Source organism: Cnephaeus nilssonii, assembly GCF_951640355.1.
Source record: "Cnephaeus nilssonii genome assembly, chromosome: 7".
Classification (NCBI taxonomy): Eukaryota; Metazoa; Chordata; class Mammalia; order Chiroptera; family Vespertilionidae; genus Cnephaeus; species Cnephaeus nilssonii.
The window spans coordinates 34,615,948-34,635,326 of record NC_137078.1 but is presented as its reverse complement, the minus strand read 5'-3'; the positions used below and the strand labels follow the sequence as shown (position 1 = coordinate 34,635,326).

At 44.0% G+C, this 19,379-nt stretch overlaps 1 protein-coding gene across 1 annotated transcript in view; it reads right to left on the bottom strand.

The window, feature by feature from the left end:
- TGFBR3 (transforming growth factor beta receptor 3) overlaps nucleotides 1–19,379 on the bottom strand; it is a 197,647-nt gene that overhangs the window by 156,650 nt on the left and 21,618 nt on the right. The window contains exon 2 of the mRNA XM_079777362.1: nucleotides 10,740–10,915. Within this exon, the coding sequence (XP_079633488.1) occupies nucleotides 10,740–10,806 (67 nt within the window). The 5' untranslated portion in view covers nucleotides 10,807–10,915. The remainder of the gene's footprint in view (nucleotides 1–10,739; nucleotides 10,916–19,379) is intronic.

The following is a 19,379-nucleotide window of genomic DNA, read 5'->3' as shown; positions in this document are numbered from 1 at the left end:
AATCACCGATAGGTGGTCTCACTCCCTTGTTTCTGGGTTTTCCTGTCTCCCCCAGCCCCAATCCTCAGTGCCACTACATATTTCTTGCTTATCTTCCAATTTCCAGCTAAAGGTCAAGTTATCTGGCTCTAGATTTAACCCTTCGGCTGTTAAACTGTTCATTTCAAAGCCACCTGAGCCCTTGCTCAGCTAACAGAAAATAATCATTTCCCAAAGAAATGCCCTGACCTGGCTTTTCTCTGTTGAAAGCACACAGCTACACAGCAAACTCATTCTGCCCATCATAAATTTGCTCTAGCTGTTGTTTTTTCCCTAAATATGTGGATCTCTAAATAAAGATTAACTTTTTGAAAACCCACTATGCGCCATCAACTGCTGGCTGCTTTACATGTATTTTATTCTTTCAACAACCAACAGAATAAGTATTTTTAGCAGTATTTTATAGATAAGGCAACAGAAGCTCTGAAGATCATAAACGTGGAACTCAAATTCAAATCTTCAAAACAAGAAAATAAGAAGAGAGCTTTTTATTCACAACCTCCTCCCAACTTCATCAGTCCCACTGTACCACTTCTGTACTTACCAATGCACTACGCTGAGCAGAACATACAGAAAATAAAGGAACTGGGCATTGATAGAGTCTGTCTTATTGGTAGAGTCTACAACAATTGTATTTCAGGATCAGACCTATTTTTGTACCAATAGGCCTAAGTAATAGACTTTGCAACTTTAAAAACTGAGTAAAATGGGCAACTTACAATCTTTGGTTTCTGACACTGCCCCTAACTCTGAACTGCAGGGTAAAGGAAGAAATGCTATGGATACCCTATGCTCAATAGCACCAGTTTGAGCCTCAGCTAAAGAAAATATTTCACACTGAGCTCTGACTTCCTACAACTTAGAGCAAACCCAGCCAGGCCAATAACTCACTTTAGCAAGTCGCCTTAATTATTTGTGACTGAACTCACTCTCCAGATGGTCAGAGGGAATATTAGTTTTCATTATTATTAATAAAGAGTAGTTTGAAGGGTAGAGAATTTTAACTCTAAACTAGACACTCTCAAACCTAATTCTAATAAAACAGACAGGCATGATGAATACCTGGACACTGTATAGTCTTCAAAACAACTACAGAAAACTACAAAAGCAGTGCTGAAAGAAAACCAAAATTAATGGGTGTATACTATGTTCATGGATAACAAAACAAATATGTCACACTACAGATTCTGTACACTTTTCATTCTATCAATGGCAAGCCTAACTCCTCTCTCTCCCACTCAAACATATTTAATGTAAGTAACCATGGTTGTTTTAGGGTAACCTTTAATTTTGTTTTATATTTTCAAGGAAATCATTCTTTAAAGCCATTAATTTAACTCTTTGTTGGAACACTGGGATATGCCAGTAAGTACTTGACACTATATCACAAAATTCCTCTCTAAAATAAAAGAGTAATAAGACTGAATAAAATAAAGCAGTGAAAAAAATCATAGTTACTTATTGGAACAAAGACTTTATTCCCAACTGTAAAAATATCTTTCATGGTCCCTCACAGCTATGAGATTGGCACACCTATCCACTCCATCAAGCTTCCTGGGGACCGTCTGCAGAAAGGGTTAAACGTCCAAAGTTACCACTCCAGACCTGCTGGTTAGGAGGAGGCAGGTTGCCCTGGGAATCAGGATAACCAGCCTCACACAGAGTGAACAGAGGCCACAGTGCACTTAGGAATAAACTCCTCAACCAACACATACTCTTCTGAGGTTTTTCACGTAGGCTTTTTCCAACAGATCCCAAGTTGAGTAATAAACAGAAATAATAGATTTTGTTGGGCCTTCCTTGCGTTCAGGAAGATCTGACAATATAATGAAATAGCTCAACACAGTCCTCTGAAATTTTTCATTAGAATTCTTTTCTCCTGAATCATGTTAATAAGGTACAAATTGGCCCTGGGGTTTGTACGTAACTACTTACTCATGGGCTGCTCCAGCTCAGAAGGACGGGGAAAGACACTGAGGCCTGCCAGGAGGAGGCAGGGCCAGGCCCAGGTTTGGAAGATTTCTGGATGGAAACCCGAGCTAAATACTAATTAGAAAACAGCTCCTTATATAACACTCGATTGGCTCTGAGGTAAGTCTAGAATACTGTTCTCTACTTTTATCTTTATCTGCTCTCAGAGTCACCAGAACTGGCATTTGGCTCAACAAGCCTCAAATCACTTCCATCTTTTGTTTTTTAATACATTTTTATTGATTTCAGAGAGGAAGGAAGAGGGAGAAAGAGAGAGAAGCATCAGTGATGAAGGAGAATCATTGATTGGCTGCCTCCTACATGCCTCCTACTGGGAATCGAGACCGCAACCCAGGCATGTGCCCTGACCAGGAATCAAACCTTGACCTTCTGGTTCATAGGCCGACGCTCAACCACTAAGCCATGCCTGGCCAGGCTTGCTTCCATCTTTAAGGGGTAGCGACTTTATTATTTTTCTACAATTCAGCAGGCTAAGCTAACTCTAGGCATTATTATTCTGTAAGGTATTACAAATGTAGCAAAATGACGCAAATCTATCCCCCTCTTCGTACATACAGTATACCCTGAACGTAAACTGGCATGCACTTGACTTCAAATTGAGATATTTTGAACACTGTTTTCCAAACGCAGTAGCATTTTGCTGCCCTGGGCCAGCTAAACAGAGGAAATGAAGGATCTGACTTGTTTTATTTTAAGAAGGAAAAAAACCAAAAACACTTTAAGGCCTGTTCCTGGTGCCTTTGAACATTTAACACTTAAAACCTGAATTGTTTCATAACAAACTGGAGCTGCCTTTCCTCTCTCTAAGAAGAGGCCCTTGGGGAGTATTTATTTAGTTAATGAATGTTAAGTAGTTGTGTTTCTCTCACAAAACAAAAAAACAAAACCTCTAGAAGATGCCCTTTGGGCTCCCCAGCTCTGCAAGGCCACAAAGCTCCAAGAGCCGAGAGCCTGGAGCAGTAAATTGGAAATTTAGGGAACAGTGTGGCCACAAGCGCTTCTACAAAAGGAAAAACAACCCCCCTCTTGGCTCAACTCCAAAAGGCAATTGAGCCCGTAATGTCCGGGCTAATCTCTGAACAGCCGCTCTGCCAACTTTCTCCTACAGGCATTAGGATTTTCAGCATGGGTTTTACAAATAACCTAAAACAATTAATTAGAGCTTTTGAATACATCGGGTACCATTAACGAAACACTGCCAGACAGCCTTTGATAGCATATTTCCAGAGCTAATTAAACATGGCAAAACGTGGCAAAGAGCACAGATTCCCCAGGCACCCGAGAGGGCCAGGCTGGGCCCCGGCGGGTGACCGTGAAGCCATCCCTGCAGGCCACCCGGATGACGAAGATGGGGGGCTGCTGGGTCAGGTCCTCCACAATATGCCAGACCCTGCTCTCAAATTCTATAATTATCAGGCTCTTGAAACTGAAACTATTTGTTCACTCTGAAGACATTTTTTTTCTTCTAATGAGTAGAAATTCTTAATTTAATACTTAAAAGTTTGGTATTGCTTCTAGTCTATATTTCCATCCACAAAGAGACTGGTTTAAAAAAATATTTTTAATGTATAGTTGTTTTTAAAAACTAAATATTAAAATGAATCTCATCCCAAAATTCCCTTCTTTCAGAGTCCTGCATAAACTGAGATTTCCCACTCCCATAACCTCAGTCATGTGGGAAATCTTTCTATTTTTTTCACTATCTAATGCCACACAGAATTCCAGACCGCTCCACATGCATGGCTAGCAAGATAAACACATCTTTAGGAGGCCGAAGCAAAAGCTAGCAGGGGGCAAGAAGTAAAAATGTTGTTGCATTCCTCTGGACTTTTCTGGTGCAATTTCAAAAACAGAACCACCACCACCTGGGCTTGTGGCAAACTCCAGCGCGGCACTGAGGCTCCTCCCTGCCCCTCCTCAGCACCCCCGGGCCAGTGATGAGGTCTGAGGAAGCAAATCAGAAAACCAGGCTTATACACTACTCAGTGGCAAAACAAACAAGTAAGTGTTATGCTCAAAGACAACTTTGCAGGCCCAGAGGTTAAATCTTCTCAGTGTCTTATCTCATTTTTTTAATAAATATGGTGTCAGGGTATTTAATAAATATTAATAACAACTGAGGGAATATTTTTCCCTTCTGAAAAATTATTTTATTTTTTTTTAGTTCTAGCCTGGAGTCTGATTATAGGCACGAAGTAAGGATCAGTGGGGAAGCCAGAGTTACAAACTAGAACAGCTCCAGCAGAAATGAGTTGTGCCTCACTGTTTAACATTACCTTTTTTTAACACCCTTGTTAACCTACCTCACTTTTACCCAGTCAGCTGGTACCGCCCCTCATTACCGAGTCTCCTCAGCCACAGCGGCACGTACCAACGCCCCCATGCTCACTAAACCAACACAAGTCTCCGACCTTGGTCTACTAAGTCACAAGGCAAGAATGAGAAAAGGCAGCCCTGGCCGGTGTGGCTCGGTTGGTTGGAACACTGTCCCATGCACCAAAAGGTTGTGGGTTAGATACCTAGTCAGAGTATATGTTCAGGTTGTGGGTTAGATCCCCAGTCGGGAAATGTATGGGAGGCAATTGACTCACTCGCTCTCTCTCTCTCCCTCCCTCCCTTCCTCCTTTCCTCTCTCTAAAATCAATTTTTTAAAAAAAAACGTATAAAAAGAAATGGGAAAAGGCAAAAGAGGCACATAAAAGAAAGAACTAGGGGAGAATTCCTTCCTTAACAACTGTGATGATGATGCCAAGGTGTAGCCCCAGCTGGTAAATAATAAAGACACACCTGGTTTCTGCAGGTGAGCCACACTTACAGCTGGAGAGCGAAAAGCATCTGTGGAACTCACCCCCTCAAACCAAGTTCCTCATCAACACGTGGATCCCTCTGACTGGAAGGTTTTCAAGATAGCCATTCAAAGGCATGCTAAAGCCAAGCTCCCCTAATTTAATACTTACTGGTAAAAGTATTAAATTATGACAGTAAGAATTTTCTAGGTGTTTGCCGGGTCTGTGTTACAATTTGTGCATTAAGAAAAAAGACTGATCTACGCTGTCAAACCTGGTCCTCAGGCCTGCAGCATCAACATCAGACGGGCCTGTTAAAAATATACAGTCTGCCCTAGCTGGTTTGGCTCAGTGGATAGAGCGTCAGCTGGTGGACTGAAGGGTCGCAGGTTTAATTCTGGTCAAGGGCACAACCTTGGTTTAGGCTCCATCTCCAGCCCCGGTCAGGGGGCTTGCGGGAAGCAACCAATCGATGCGTCTCACATTGATGTTTCTCTCTCTCTCTGTCTCTCCCCCTCCCTTCCAGTCTTTCTAATAATCAATGGGAAAATATTCTCAGGTGAGGATTAACATATTCTTATTTCATGAGAGAAGGCCTTGTGGAATCTGCTTTGAACCTCCAAGCCTGTCCCTCCTCTGCCTTTTCCATTCCCTGGTGGCAGCCCCCACCCGCACTCTCCCCGCCGTCCTGCCATTATGAGTTGCAGCCTCTGATCACTCAACTGGCAGAGGGAAGAAACTATGGCAGAACCAGGCCGTTAATCTCGAGTCCAAGGGAAAGAACGCCAGCCCCTTCGGGGAGCGTAATAGAAAAAGTACGAGCTCCACAGCTGCTTCCACCCTGCCAGGGACTAGTTTTATGACTGTACATAAATAACCACTTCAACTTTTTAAAAAATTGATCTCTCTCATTATATAGTACATCTTTCTTCTCTAAGCCTCAGGTTTCTCAATGGGAAAATAAGTCTAATAACAGTAGTGGGAGTGGTGGCATTGGTAACAATGACAAAAACAGTGATGATGATAAATGCCTACCTCGCTGGGTTCCTGTAAGGATTAAATGAATCGATACGTGTAAGGTGCCCCTGGGTCCTGGTGGGTGCTGTTCCCAGAGGTGCTGAGGCCAGCAGACCTGTCAGTCAGGACGGCCTGTCTGCAGAAGTGTGTTGAGTTCTGGTTTGACCGAGAGTTGAACCATCTTTCTAAATTGCTTTCCCTAAGTCTCATTATGTTCTTTCTAGAAATGAAAAAAACAATACCTGCCACCCCAGGGACTGCTATGAGAATAAAATGAAATTCTAGGTATAAGAGTGTTTTGGAAACTATAAATATAAAATGATATTGCAGGCATACCTCAGAGATATTACAGGCTGGGCTCCAGACCACCGCAATAAAGCGACTTGTCATCTTTTTGCTGGTGGAGGGTCTTGCCTTCAATATGTAAAAAAAGCAACATCGCCCGGCCAGTGTGGCTCAGTGGTTGAGTGTCGACCTATGAACCAGGAAGTACCGGTTCGATTCTCAGTCAGGGCACATGCCCAGGTTGCAGGCTCAGTCCCCAGTAGGGGGCGAGCAGGAGGCGGCCGACCCATGAGTCTCCATCACTGATGCTTCTCTCTCTCTCTCCCTCTCCCTTCCTCCGTGCAATCAATAAAAATATATTTTTTAAAAATCGCAACATCTATGAAGCACAATAAAGTGATGTATGCCGGTGCTGTTATTAGCTTAGCCTCCCCCAAGGCTGCCAGCCTGTCCCCTTCTAAACCTAGTATTAGCCAGCTGGCATCTCTACTTGCTGCCCCACGGACACAAACAGTCCCGAGCTTTCTTAGCAGGAAAATAGCTCCAACTGAAAATGTCCCTATTTTCCTGTGGACTATACCTGGAATTCCAGGTACATCTAGGACAGAGGAAAAGAAGTGTGCTCACTCAATAGAAATGTGTGTGCACGCTGTGGGCCAGCCTCCAAAAGGATGCGTCTGCACCCAATGGAACAGTGGAATGAGGGGAACAGCCATCCATCAACACCGGCAGGCACCGAGGCCAACCCCATTTCTGCAGCGTTCACCTCAGCGGCACCCCTTCGGAAGACCTGGCACAAGAGGCCAGTGGAGTAGGGACAAGTCCATCCTTCCACCCAAACCAATTTCCCTGAATTCCGTCTGTGCCTCTTTTTCTCGTTATTAAGGTTCCTGGGATCACAGCCCTGTGTAACTCTGGCAAGCCTCAGAGGCAGCAGTTAATCTTTTTTAAAGATGTGTAGCACAACAGTTTTTAAAGTGAAAACGTAGTGAGCCTTAAACCCATAAGAGCAAGCATTTATTTTTTAAACCCCCCACTTTTCTTGAGAGAGATGACAGGATCGAAGGTAAGGTGCCAAAACCTAAGGTAGTTTCTAATCAGGAGGCCTTCTGGTCCCTGCACAGCTCCTGTTCGCTGGTGTGGCCCTCCCGCCCCACCATCCTGTGCAATAACCAAGGAACAAGGGAGGGAGGAAAGTGTGAATGCTGTCAAAGCAACCACTGACCGTGGGACGTGTCTGGCTGCCCCCTGCCTCCTTCACCCTCAGCCTCCAGCAGAGAAGGCAAAGCCCAGGCCAGTCCACAGGGATGGAAAGGCAGCCTCCTCCTCTTCTAACCTGAGCTCATTGTATGCGCTGCGCTCCATCCCGTCCTGGGCACGGATCTAAAGGAGGCCTTTTACAGCCTTCACCCCTTCTGCTGCCAAGAACCCTGCAACAGAGCTTCATGGCCGTGTCGGGGAAGCAAGAATGCAAATACGGAAGGCCCATTACTTGGTGTGCCTTCAGTTCTGATGGCTTGCATATGTCTCTTCTGAGGCCAAAGGGGTTTAATCTTGGTTCCAGGATGTCTCACTGGGGCTCCTCAATCAAACCCAGAGGTTCACTCATTCCACACTCAGGTTCTCCTCCACGGAGGCGGCGCGGGAGTGGCTGATGGGCTGGACTTGAAAGCCAACTGCCAGGGTTCAAGTCCCAGCTCTGGGACTTTATACACATTATTAACCAAGTTGAGCCTCGTTTTACTTGTCTGTAAAATGCAGATAATGATAATAAAACTGATACCTGCCTCAGAGTTTATCTTATAAAGACAAAATAAGTGAGCTGGCAGAGAGCAAGCCCTGGGTAAATGGCAGCCTCCGTGCCGGGCACTCTTGTCTTTGAAGCTATAATGAGGCCGAGTTCTCAGCCTCACTTTGTAAATCCACAGTTTGAATTGTCAGATTAACAGTGTTTGCCTTTGGCTACAAGGGAATGGAAGAAGAGAGAATCCAAACCTCAAAATGATACCCACAAGCCTCATTCTGACATTCAAGGTCCTACACAATCTAGTCCCCTCCTTCCTTCCAAACAGACCTCTTGCCACATTGCCATACCAGTTGTCCAGGTCGTCCATTCTTTAAAAAACATCAAGCACCTGCGTGCCATGTTCCGTGCTGGCCACGTTCTCCCATGTGGTCAACATGATGCCTCCCTCTTTCTAGATTCCGCCTGACCTGCAAAGCAGACTCACACCTAGCGCCTCCACACAGCCGTCCCCAGCGGCTCCAACCCAGCAGGGCTTCCCCTCCTGACCCCTCAGAGGTCCTGTGGCTTTTACTCAGCACTCATCATCAGGGATCATTTAGCTATATGGTTATACTTCATATGCCATGTAACAAGGGATGGATCTTACATTTGTTTATCTAGCCCTAAGCGGCCAGTACTTTACACTTATCAGGGACTCAGTAACTGATTTACTAGATGTTTCAAGATGGCGCAGAGCAAACCCATTATCCTTCTTTTTCAACAAACACCTTCCGATCAATACTCCCTCTAGCATTGAGACCTAAAGGCTCAATCTACAGACCTAGACCAAGAAGGTTTATGGTTAAATCTGCCACTTGGATGTGTGACCTCGAGGAAGTCACCTCACCTGTCTGTGCTTCAGTTTCCTCCTCTGTAAATGCAGATAAACAAAGGACCTACACTTCCTAAGGCAGTTATGAGAATGAAATTGAGGCCTGGAATACAGTAATTAATTAATTACTCTGTAAATACTCAGTATTATTATCATTACTACTATCTCCTTGATGTTCAACTCACCTGCAATGTCCCAAAAAGCATTTTGTAAAGTATGCTAGGCTTATGCAGAAAGCTACTAGGTATCAGCACATGCAAAACATTTCTCCCTTCTTCATTCATAGGCTGTTCAAAAGGCATCTCTACTTCAGTGCTACTGATCAGTTGCCTCATGTTGCTACAGAATCTGTAATTCTCCTGCACCTTCGATTTTACTGTACACCTCAGCAAGGCTTTGATTGCGTATACAACTCAAAGAAGTATTTACCATGGCTTGAAAGAGGAAGGAGGGTCTTAGGCAAAACCGATTCACTATCAAATACATCAAACTCACCACTTTACGAGGAGGTACCCTCTTCAGTTACGTTTTCCCATCTGTCCCCAGTGTCCATGAAAGCAGAAAATTCTGCCTCAAACCCATTAGGTTTGATTATACATCTTATCATCAAAACAGCACATTTTCCATCAAGCCATTTCCCTCTCTCTACTACTACTTTTCAATGAGATTTTAATTAAGATCAGTTTTAATGCACAGGCTAAAAGGCAAATAACTCTTCAATCATGAGACAAAATGAAACCGCTGACAGAGAGAAAGGGCAGTTCAAATTCACACACTGCCATTAAAAAAAAAAAAAACCTAGCAACTTTCTCTCAAGATATTTGCAGCGAGGAAGATATCCTGCTTTCCAGTCTCATAAACCAAGTTCTGGAAACTGGCTTTTACTCCGTCGGTGCCGCTATATGACTACTAGTCTGAGTCTCCTGGAGCCCCCGGTGGTGGTCTGGCTTCTTCATGATAGCCCAGAGGGTAAGAGCATAGATGTAAAACTTGGCTCCTCCACTTCCCAGCTACATGACACTGTGCAAGTTATCTAATCTCTCCCTATCTCATTCCATCATCTGTAAAAGGAGAAACATAATCAAACCTACCTCAGCGTTGTGATGAACTGAGCCCATGAAATAAGAATATGCTATTCATTGTTATTATTCCATAGTTGTTTAGCCCAATGCCTGGCTGTAGTGCACACTCAATAAATGGTAATTATCATTGTTATCATCTCAACTGTATGTGAATTCAATAGCCAAAACCAAGAGGCTAATCATTTGTCAAGTCAATGTGTTTCTTGTTGAGACCAGCCAGTTTCAAGAACTGGTCCAACAAAACCATTTTATGTAGTCCATTAGAGAACAGACACGGAGCAAATGACAACAAAACAGAGCAAATTAAGCTTCCAAGTGTGTTAAGTAGCCCTGAGTGCCAACACTCAGACATTGATACGGAGGATCTGACATTCTTATTTAAGCAACGATGTTCTAGCCGAGTCATTTGTTTCTTCTCATCTCCAATCTCATACTCTGATGTAAATTTCAGTACCTTTTAAAAAGTTAAAGATTTAAATATCTGAAATAGACAAAATTAAATACCTTCTAAGCAGCCTATGCCGAGTGTGTCTCCTCCGTTTAGAAGAGCTATTTATTTTGTAATGAAGAACAAAGAGGCCTTCTTGAAATTCTTATTTAGGACAAGAAAACAAATGTAATCTATGCATGTAATAAAATTAAGTGGGCTTAAACCCCAGTTTATTGGTTCTCTACCCACCTCAACACTGAAGGTTAGTTAGGTATCCGAATCACTGACATTAGAATGTCTAGCACCAGTCTATCAAAATGTAACAGGCAAATAAACTACGTGTCTGTATAGAAATCAAATATTTTATTTCCCTGAAGAACATAAATACTCAAGTTTTGCATAAATGTCACATGCCCTAAATTTTCCTAAACTGGGGAAACATATATCCAAAAGAATATAACAAACATGCAATTTAGATTATGCATCTTACCTGCTGTAGCTAAACAGGAACTCATTAGGGCAAACATGGCAATCACATAATGAGGAGTCATTTTCATTTCTCCAAAAGTGTGTCCCGTTCAGTCACCTCCACCGGCAGTTCTTCAGATCGAAATCTTTGCAAATCAGATGTGGCCTTAAAATCCTTCTTTCCAAGTGTCAAGTTGTCTGTAAAAATAAACATATTTCAAGAAGAAAACTTAATGCAGGAACTTCTTTTCATAAACACAAGTTAGGGTGAAATGAAGAACTTCTAAAGAGGTTAAGATAAATTTATCTTAAAAGATGCCAAAACAGCACTCAAGCAAACTGAGATGGGGTGATAATTACTTACTAAAGGTTTTTATAGCAAATACTTTTGCAAAACCACATTTAGTTTTGACATTTTTTTCTAATTTTTTTTGTTGTTGTTGTTAACCCTCACGCAAGGATAGTTTTCCTTTTTTTTTTCTTTTTTTTTTTTTTAGAAGAAAGTGGAAGGGAAGGGGAGAGACAGAGAGAGAGAAACATCAATGTGAGAGAGACACATCAATTAGTTGCCTCCCACATGCACTCCAACCAAGGCCAGGGATTGAGCCTGCAACTGAGGTATATGTCCTTAACCAGAATCAAACCTGGGACCATTTCTTTAGTGTGAGGGCTGACACTCTTATCCACCGAGCCAGACTGGGTAGGACTATTGACATTTTAAGTCTTTAGTTTCATATAAAATTGTCAGGACCACAGAAGAAAAGCAAGGTGCACCTATGATATAACATACCAGTTATGTTGTGGCACTAAAGCAATCAGTGACACCTGATTCATGAATTCCCTAGTGCTAGCAAGAAAACACGGCCCGGCCATTGTGGCTCAGTGGTCGAGTATTGACCCATGGACCAGGAGGTCATAGTTTGATTCCCAGTCAGGGAGGCATGCAGGAGACAGCTGATCAATGATTCTCTTCCATCATTGATGTTTCCATCTCTCTCCCTCTCCCTTCCTGTCTTGAAAATCAATAAAAACCTTTTTTATAAAGAAGAAAATACAAATAGCTCTGACTAGAGACTCAATCTAATGTTAAGATGACAGTTATCACAGGGATCAAATTAAAATAGGTTTAGAATCAATTTGGAAAATAAAGAACCATTAAAAGGCAAGATTCCTATTTCAATTGTTTGCCAGCCTTCTAGCAGGAAAAAAGACTTCCCTGTCTCTTAGCCCCATCTGAGACTACCTGGTTCCTGGACTAGAGGGTCCAGAGGTCCTTTCGAACATTTTCCAATCCATAGAACCTTGAATGGCAAGTTTTGTGGTAGTTTGCTTAACTTGACTCTCCTCCCTATGGCCCTAGAGGTTACCTCATTTAGTTATTTCCGGTCTTGTATCCCTGAGCCTGGCACAACCCACAAAAGCTGTCCAATTCGACAAACATTTATTGAGCACCTACTGTGCTCCAAGCATTGTTTAAGACAGGAGTGAGGAAATCATTTGGTTTGGCCCTGCCAAGGCAACCACAGGCAGGACTCGAAATTCAATAAATCTAGGAGCTTTACTCATCCTATATAATAAAGAGGTAATATGCAAATTGACCATCACTCCAACATACAAGATGGCCACCCCCATGTCGTCAAAGATGGCTGCCCCCAGGTGTACACAAGATGGCCACCACAAGATGGCTGGCAGAGAGGGCAGTTGAGGGGGGACCAGCCATGCAGGGGAGGGCAATTGGGGGGAACCAGGCCAGCAGGGGAGAGCAGTTAGGGGTGCCCGGGCCAGCAGAGGAGGGAAGTTGGGGGGGACCAGGCCTGCAGGGGAGGGCAGTTGGGGGGAACCAGGCCTGCAGGGGAGTGGTTAGGGGGCAAAAGCGGTTAGGGTTAATCAGGCAGGCAGGCAGACAAGCGGTTGGGAGACAGAAGTCCTGGATTGTGAGAGGGATGTCCGACTGCCCCCGAGGGGTCCCAGATTGGAGAGGGTGCAGGCTGGGCTGAGGGACACCCCCCCCCAGTGCACGAATTTCATGCACTGGGCCTCTAGTAGCAATATAAATGTATATTAAGTGAATTATATCAAACGAATGATGTTATAAATAGCCAAATGGCCCTTGGCAGAAAAAAGGTTCCCACCCCTGGTTTAAGGACATGATTCCTTCTCATCAAGAATAAAAGTTGGCTAACACCTAGATAAAAGCACAAACACCCTGCCTGATCTAAGGCCTGGGCAAGGCCAGATCAAGGTTTTCCAGGAACCATCTCAGATAGCTAGGGATTGCAACCTTGTTACCTTCACCCAGGAGATAGCACCACAGAACCAGCTTGCTACCTTCAGGGACAAAGCCAGCTTGGGCACTTGTAAGATACAGAACAAAAATACAAAAACAATGGCAAATTGAGTGTTCTTAGCTCACTGCTATAAGTGTTAAGAGAAAGATATTTAAAATGGCTCTTTACAGTAGTAATGCTAATTTCCTATGAGGAATAGGGAGAGAAATAGGGTGGTTGTGTTTGCATGGGTAGCTAGTTAGGTATTAACAAAGGGAAGGGTTGAGCTAAACTGGCTAAGCCTGATTAGGTCAGGAAGCTACAGCTTCACAGACACCCCCAGGGACAGCGGCATCCTCCCCCAAAGGGACTGACTCCCCCAGCAGGCAGGAAAGACCTGCTTTCCAATCTCCCTGGGAATAACGGGGCTGGTTCACCCCATTACCAGGGGAAGGGATGAACAGGAAAGGGGAAATTCTTTTGTATGCGCAGTAGGAGCCAGATAAAGCAAACCTGAAGCATGCCCAATAGGAGCCAAAATGAAGATCATAAATGGGAAGAGTCTAGCCTGGGAAAATCTGGGGGAGGATTGGATAGGATAAGAGCACAGAACCCAGAAAATCCAGGAAAGGGATTCGACAGGGGGAAGGCCCAGCACAAGCCCACGAAAGAATTAGGATGGAGGTTGGTTCATTTGAAAGAAAGCTTACCCCTTCCCAAACCCAAGGAGATATAATCAAAGTTTAACGAAGACTCCGGGTAGCGTGTTCTCTCTCCGTAGAAGCCCCAGGCCAAGCACAGGGCCAAAAGTACCCCTCCAATAAACCTTGCCACCACACCTCAACTCCTCTGTGCATGTATCCTTGAAATGCATTTTCTGCGATACCGCGTAAGAATCCTATTTCCAGCCCTGGCCGGTGTGGCTCAGTTGGTTGAGCATTGTCCTGTGCACCGAAGGGTCACTGGTTTGATTCCCAGTCAGGGCATTTATCCAGGTTGTGGGTCCAATCCCCGGTCAGGGCACATACAGGAGGCAACCGATCTATGTTTTTCTCTCACACATCAATGTTTCTCTCTCCTCTCTCTTTCTCTCCCTCTCTGTCTCTTTCTCTCCCTCCCTCCCTCCCTTCTTTTCTCTCTAAAAAAAGTCAATTTAAAAAAATAAAAAGAATCCTATTTCCAGACCTTGCCCAGGGCAGACCCGCCTTGGTCCCGGTCCACCTACTGAAACAGTTGAAGGGCAGTGATGGGAGCAGAGAGGAGCCTTTTCACTGAATTGCCATTTGAGTTTTATACCATTTGGGTTTTGAAAGTATTTCCTATGCAGAAATAATAACAATAAAGTCCTAATTTCTAAAGGAATTTCTTAGACACATCTTGAAACTAAATTATATATGCAAGAGGCACTTCGGTTCAATCTTAGTATTTGATAGTAATTAAAAGCCTACTATGAGCCCAGCTGGTGTGGCTAAGTGGATTGAGTGTCGTCCCATGCACCAAGAGGTCACCAACTCGATTCCTGGTCAGGGCACATGCCCAGGTTGCAGGCTGGATCACCAGTAGGAGGTGTGCAGGAGGCAGCTGATTGATGTTTCTCTCTCATGGATGTTTCTATTTCTCTCTCCCTTAAACATTTTTTAATCCTACTATGAATAGAATATGGATGGCCGTTAGAAGCCTGCCTAGGTTTGAGTCCACTCTGTCACCTACCAAACAGGTGCTGTTGGGCCGATTGTTCTCCATACATGAACCTATCCTGTGGGTTAATTTGAAGATGTAGTGCACACACACAGCTCATTAATATATATTAATACTTAGAGTAGTACCAAACACATAATAAGCAATCAATAAGTATTAGCTATTACATCATTATTTGGCCACTTTTTGTGAGGTATACAGGATGAGAAAAGTAGGTTTATAGTTGTGAATATGTGAAACACGGGTTTAGTCTTGTATCATTATTTATTATTGTATTATTTTCCATACGAACAACTGCAAACCTACTTCTGCCCCACCCTGTAGTTATGCCAACAAAGTAAAACAACTGGGATGTGGTTATTTATGTAATTCCTAGCTAGTGTACAAGCAGTTCAAATCTTTTGTTTATTGAAAAATAAACATTTCAACAGACCCTAAAAGGAGATAAGCTAAAGAATGGAATCACTAAAATAACAAAATTGCCAGTCAAGTTGAGGCACAAATCACTGCTGCCAGAAAGAACCTGTCTCGAAAACTGACTAAATTGTAAAGATAAAGTTAGAGGTCGTGAAATTGAGGTCAATCATCCCTTGAAGTCCAACAGTTCTGTCACTGTAACTCCACATCACCTCAGATGAAATGGAAGTCTCTTCTGTTACCTTAACAAACCAACAACAGCAAAGAGAATTTGTCCTTATTTTTTACCGTCAGAAAATTAGATTTCCTGACTAAACTGATAAGAAAAACCGTCTCTAAAAAAAAAAAAATACACAAATGCTAAAGGCAATTTTCATAAAGCACAACTCCATAAAGAGATCTCCAAAGAAGATGGCTTCCCAGAGGATGTTTATGGAACACATAAACTGTACCCAGCACGAGGCCTGTGGGAATCGTTAATGAGCTCATGTCACCCCCTGCCCGCAGCTGCAGAGGGTCTGCGGGCCGGTGCTCGTTAATCCCGGGGCTTAAACCAGGTCTGAATAAACCTGTGGAAAAGAAAGGCAAACGGTTCTATTAAAAATATAGGCTGCAAATTGCTGACAAGAATATTGGGCAATTATTAAAATGCAGCAATTACAGATATAATAGAGCCAAGCTAAACAGTTTTGATGCCCAAAGGCAAACCACAGCAAGTTTACACCGGATCTTAAAACATCTCTGAGGAAATCCAGGACAAGTTGAAACTACACGCTGCTGCCTCTAACAAAGAAGGAACTTTTCCTCTTTTAGCTTAAAAGTCCCTCCATAATATAACTTATTCAAAAAGAAAATAAACCGCAGGGAGTTTTTGTCTAATCTCCCCAATGTGGTGACAGGATCCTACGGCAGAAGAGAATAAAAAGGGAAGTGTGTCATTCCCATTCGGTGGAACGCCAGTTTTGGCCAAGACTTGCACACATCAACGCCTTAGCACACAATTTAGGGGTCAGTTTCCCACCTGGAAGAATGCTGGGTGATCGATGGCTTCCAAAAAGTTATAGATTTGAAGTTAAACCAGGGAAACACAAACTCCCCATTCTTCTGTGAGGTTATATCACACGCAATTTGCAGAGAGCAGGAACTCCCCACCTTGGTTTTCCTGACCTCACTGAATCTCCTGGACTTTATGAACTACATGCTTCCTTTAGAAATACAAATAGGGTACTCTGAGATCTTGAAAGAACAATTTAGGGTCTAGTCATTTTGCCCGAATTCCAAATGTGTTCTATCAAAGGGTGCCAGAACTTTTCGTAACCTCAACTGAACAGAAAAAACATTCTGAGTGAGTGCTTACTGGATTTTTTTTTTTTTTAATCCTCACCCAAGGATGTGTTTTTATTGATTTTGAGAGAGAGAGGAAGGGAGAGAGAAAGAAACATCATCGATGAGAGAGAAAAACATGGGTCGATTGCCCTAGCCAGGTAGCTCAGTTGGTGAGAGTCGTTCTGATACACCAAGGTTGTGGGTTTGATCTCCGCCCGCTCAGGGCACATACAAGAAGCAACCAATAAATGCATAAATAAGTGGAATAACAAGTTGCTGTTTCTCTCTCTCAAATCAATAATTTAAAAAAAAGTTTAAAAAAGAAAGAAACATCAGTCAATTGCCTCCCCCATGCACCCAGATGGGGGTCCAACCTGAAACCTAGGTATGTGCCCTGACTGAAAATGGACTGGCAACCTTTTGTATATAGGACGACGGTCCAACCAACTGACCCACTCGACCAGGGTTGGATTTTTTTTTAAGATGAATGTGATACTAATTCTTCTAATTTAAGTTCCTCTATGTCTATATCTGAGACCATTAAACTGTGCATACTGTCTCCACATTCCCTATTGACCCAACAGAGTGCACGGGTGAGGACCAAGAGTAGCTGAAAAACCCCTACCCAAACAAGTCCTGAAAGCCATCATGGGTTAAACCAATGTTCAGAGAGAACTGGTTGGGCACAGTACTCCCTGGGTCAACCAGGGTGTTTTCTAAAAGAGCAGATCTTATTCTATCTTAGAGGAAATACATAGCAGAATGATGTCCGGTAGCAAGCTAAAAGCCAGCAATAAAAACTACTAACTTCCCCTAGATGGCTAACACAACTGGCTATATATACATGAGATTATTCAAAATCAAAACTTAGAGTCAATCAAGTTCTCAATTGAAAAAATTAGAATGTTAAAGATATATGAACAGCTTTTAAAGTTGGAAGAGGTCAAGATGATGTCATTGAAGAGGAGCCAATCCTCATGACCAGCACTTGCCCAAAATAATATGGCAGAGTTAGCACTCGAAACCGGGTATGTCCATGACCAGCACTGTACCTCCCAGCTCCAGGTCTGTTGCCACAAACTAGGAACTACTTTCTCCCCCTCCATATTCAATCTCTGAAACCAGAACGCTTTCCCAAGAGAGAGGGAAAAGCCTGCCATGGCTGCCCTCAGACAATGGCATTTCCATGTTGACATATGCGCTCAGCACAAATCATTACTGATCACAAACTGACTTGACCTCAGGACTGTGGGTGGCAGCTATAAATAATAAACAGTCCTTGGTAATGCTGTACTCCAAGGTCTTTGAAAATCCAAAGGACAAGATGAAGCACAAACCTATGCACTGTTATATCTTAACACTAAAACTGTTCATACCCCCAGCATCATAATAAAAGGCTAATATGCAAAGGGTCATCATGCCATCACACCTTAACGCTGATCAGCAGGGACCTGAGGTTGCCTGGCACCGGGCCAGGGCGGGAGACCTGAGGCTGTGCCCTCTCCCCATGGGGCTTGACGAGGGACCTGAGGCCATGACCCTGCCCAGCAGGGCTTGACAGAGGACCTGAGGCTGCGCCCCCCGACCCCAGCACCAGGGCCGGGGGACCTGAGGCCACGCCCCCCTGAGGCTGCACCCCCTGCCTCGGTGCTGAGCCGGGGGACCTGAGGTTGCACCCCCACCCCGGCGCCGGGGCTGGAGGACCTGAGGCTGCACCCCCTGCTCTGGTGCTGGGACATAAGGCTGCGTCCACCACCCGGCGGGGCTTGACAGGGGTAGGGCCAGCTGGGTCTTAGTGTCGCCCAATGGGGGTGGGGCCAGCTGGACACTTCTATTATAGAGAAAGGGCAAATAGCAATATTAAAATATTTCTTCTAATTAATTCCCTTTAATGTGCACGAATTTCATGCACCGGGCCACTAGTCAGGAAAATATTCAACAAATTTGAAGATCTTAAAGACAGGGACATATCCAGTGGAATAAAAACATCACCACTCTCTAAACTCAAATAGTAAATAACACCTGAGTTTCTCGTACCGTAAACATAAAATGGTTTTCCAACAAATCATTGAAATGTTTCTAGTCTGCCATTTCAGCAAATTTTTTGGAGAAAAAGATACTGTGAAGTCTGCAAATCCTCTCTAATAAAATGGTAATATGCAAATTAACCATCACTCCGCTACATAAGCCACGCCCACCAGCCAAGACACGCCCACCAGCCAATCAGGGCAAGTATGCAAATTAACCCCAATCCAAGATGGCTACAGCCAGAGAGCAAGGTTTCCCAGGTAACAGAGTAAGCCAAGCTTTCCATAGCCGTTGCAGGCCTAAGCCTCCACTCAAGCTACAAAGTTTCAATTATAGAAGGTAAACAAATTCAAACAAATGGCGGCAGAATGGAGCTTGAGAGAGCAGGCCAGGGTTGCCGGCGGCAACAGGGGAAGCAAAGCTTTCCTGCACACCCTGGCCTGGCTCAGCTTAAGGCTACAAAATTTCAATTGTAGAAGGTGAATTAACTGCCACAGAAATGGCTGCCGGAGCCCCAGGCTTGGCTCCGCTCCAGGCTACAAAGTTTCAATTGTAGAAGGAAAATAAATTCCAGATACCAGGGCCTCTGCTTGGGTTGCCAGGGGGCGTGGCCGGCCTGCAAACCACCACAGGCCCCTCGCTCAGGCCGCCCCACACCCCAAGGGAACCCCCACCCTTATCTGTGACACCCTTCAGGGCAAACCAGCTGGCCCCCACCCCTGTACCAGGCCTCTATCCTATCTAATAAAAGAGTAATATACAGATTGATCATCACTGCAACACACAATATAGCTTCCCCCATGTGGTCAAAGATCCTGCCCCCATGTGGACACAAGATGGCCACCACAAGATGGCCAGCAGGAGAGGGCAGTTGGGAGGCACCCGGCTTGCAAGGGAGGGCAGTTGTGAGGGACCAGGCCTGCAAG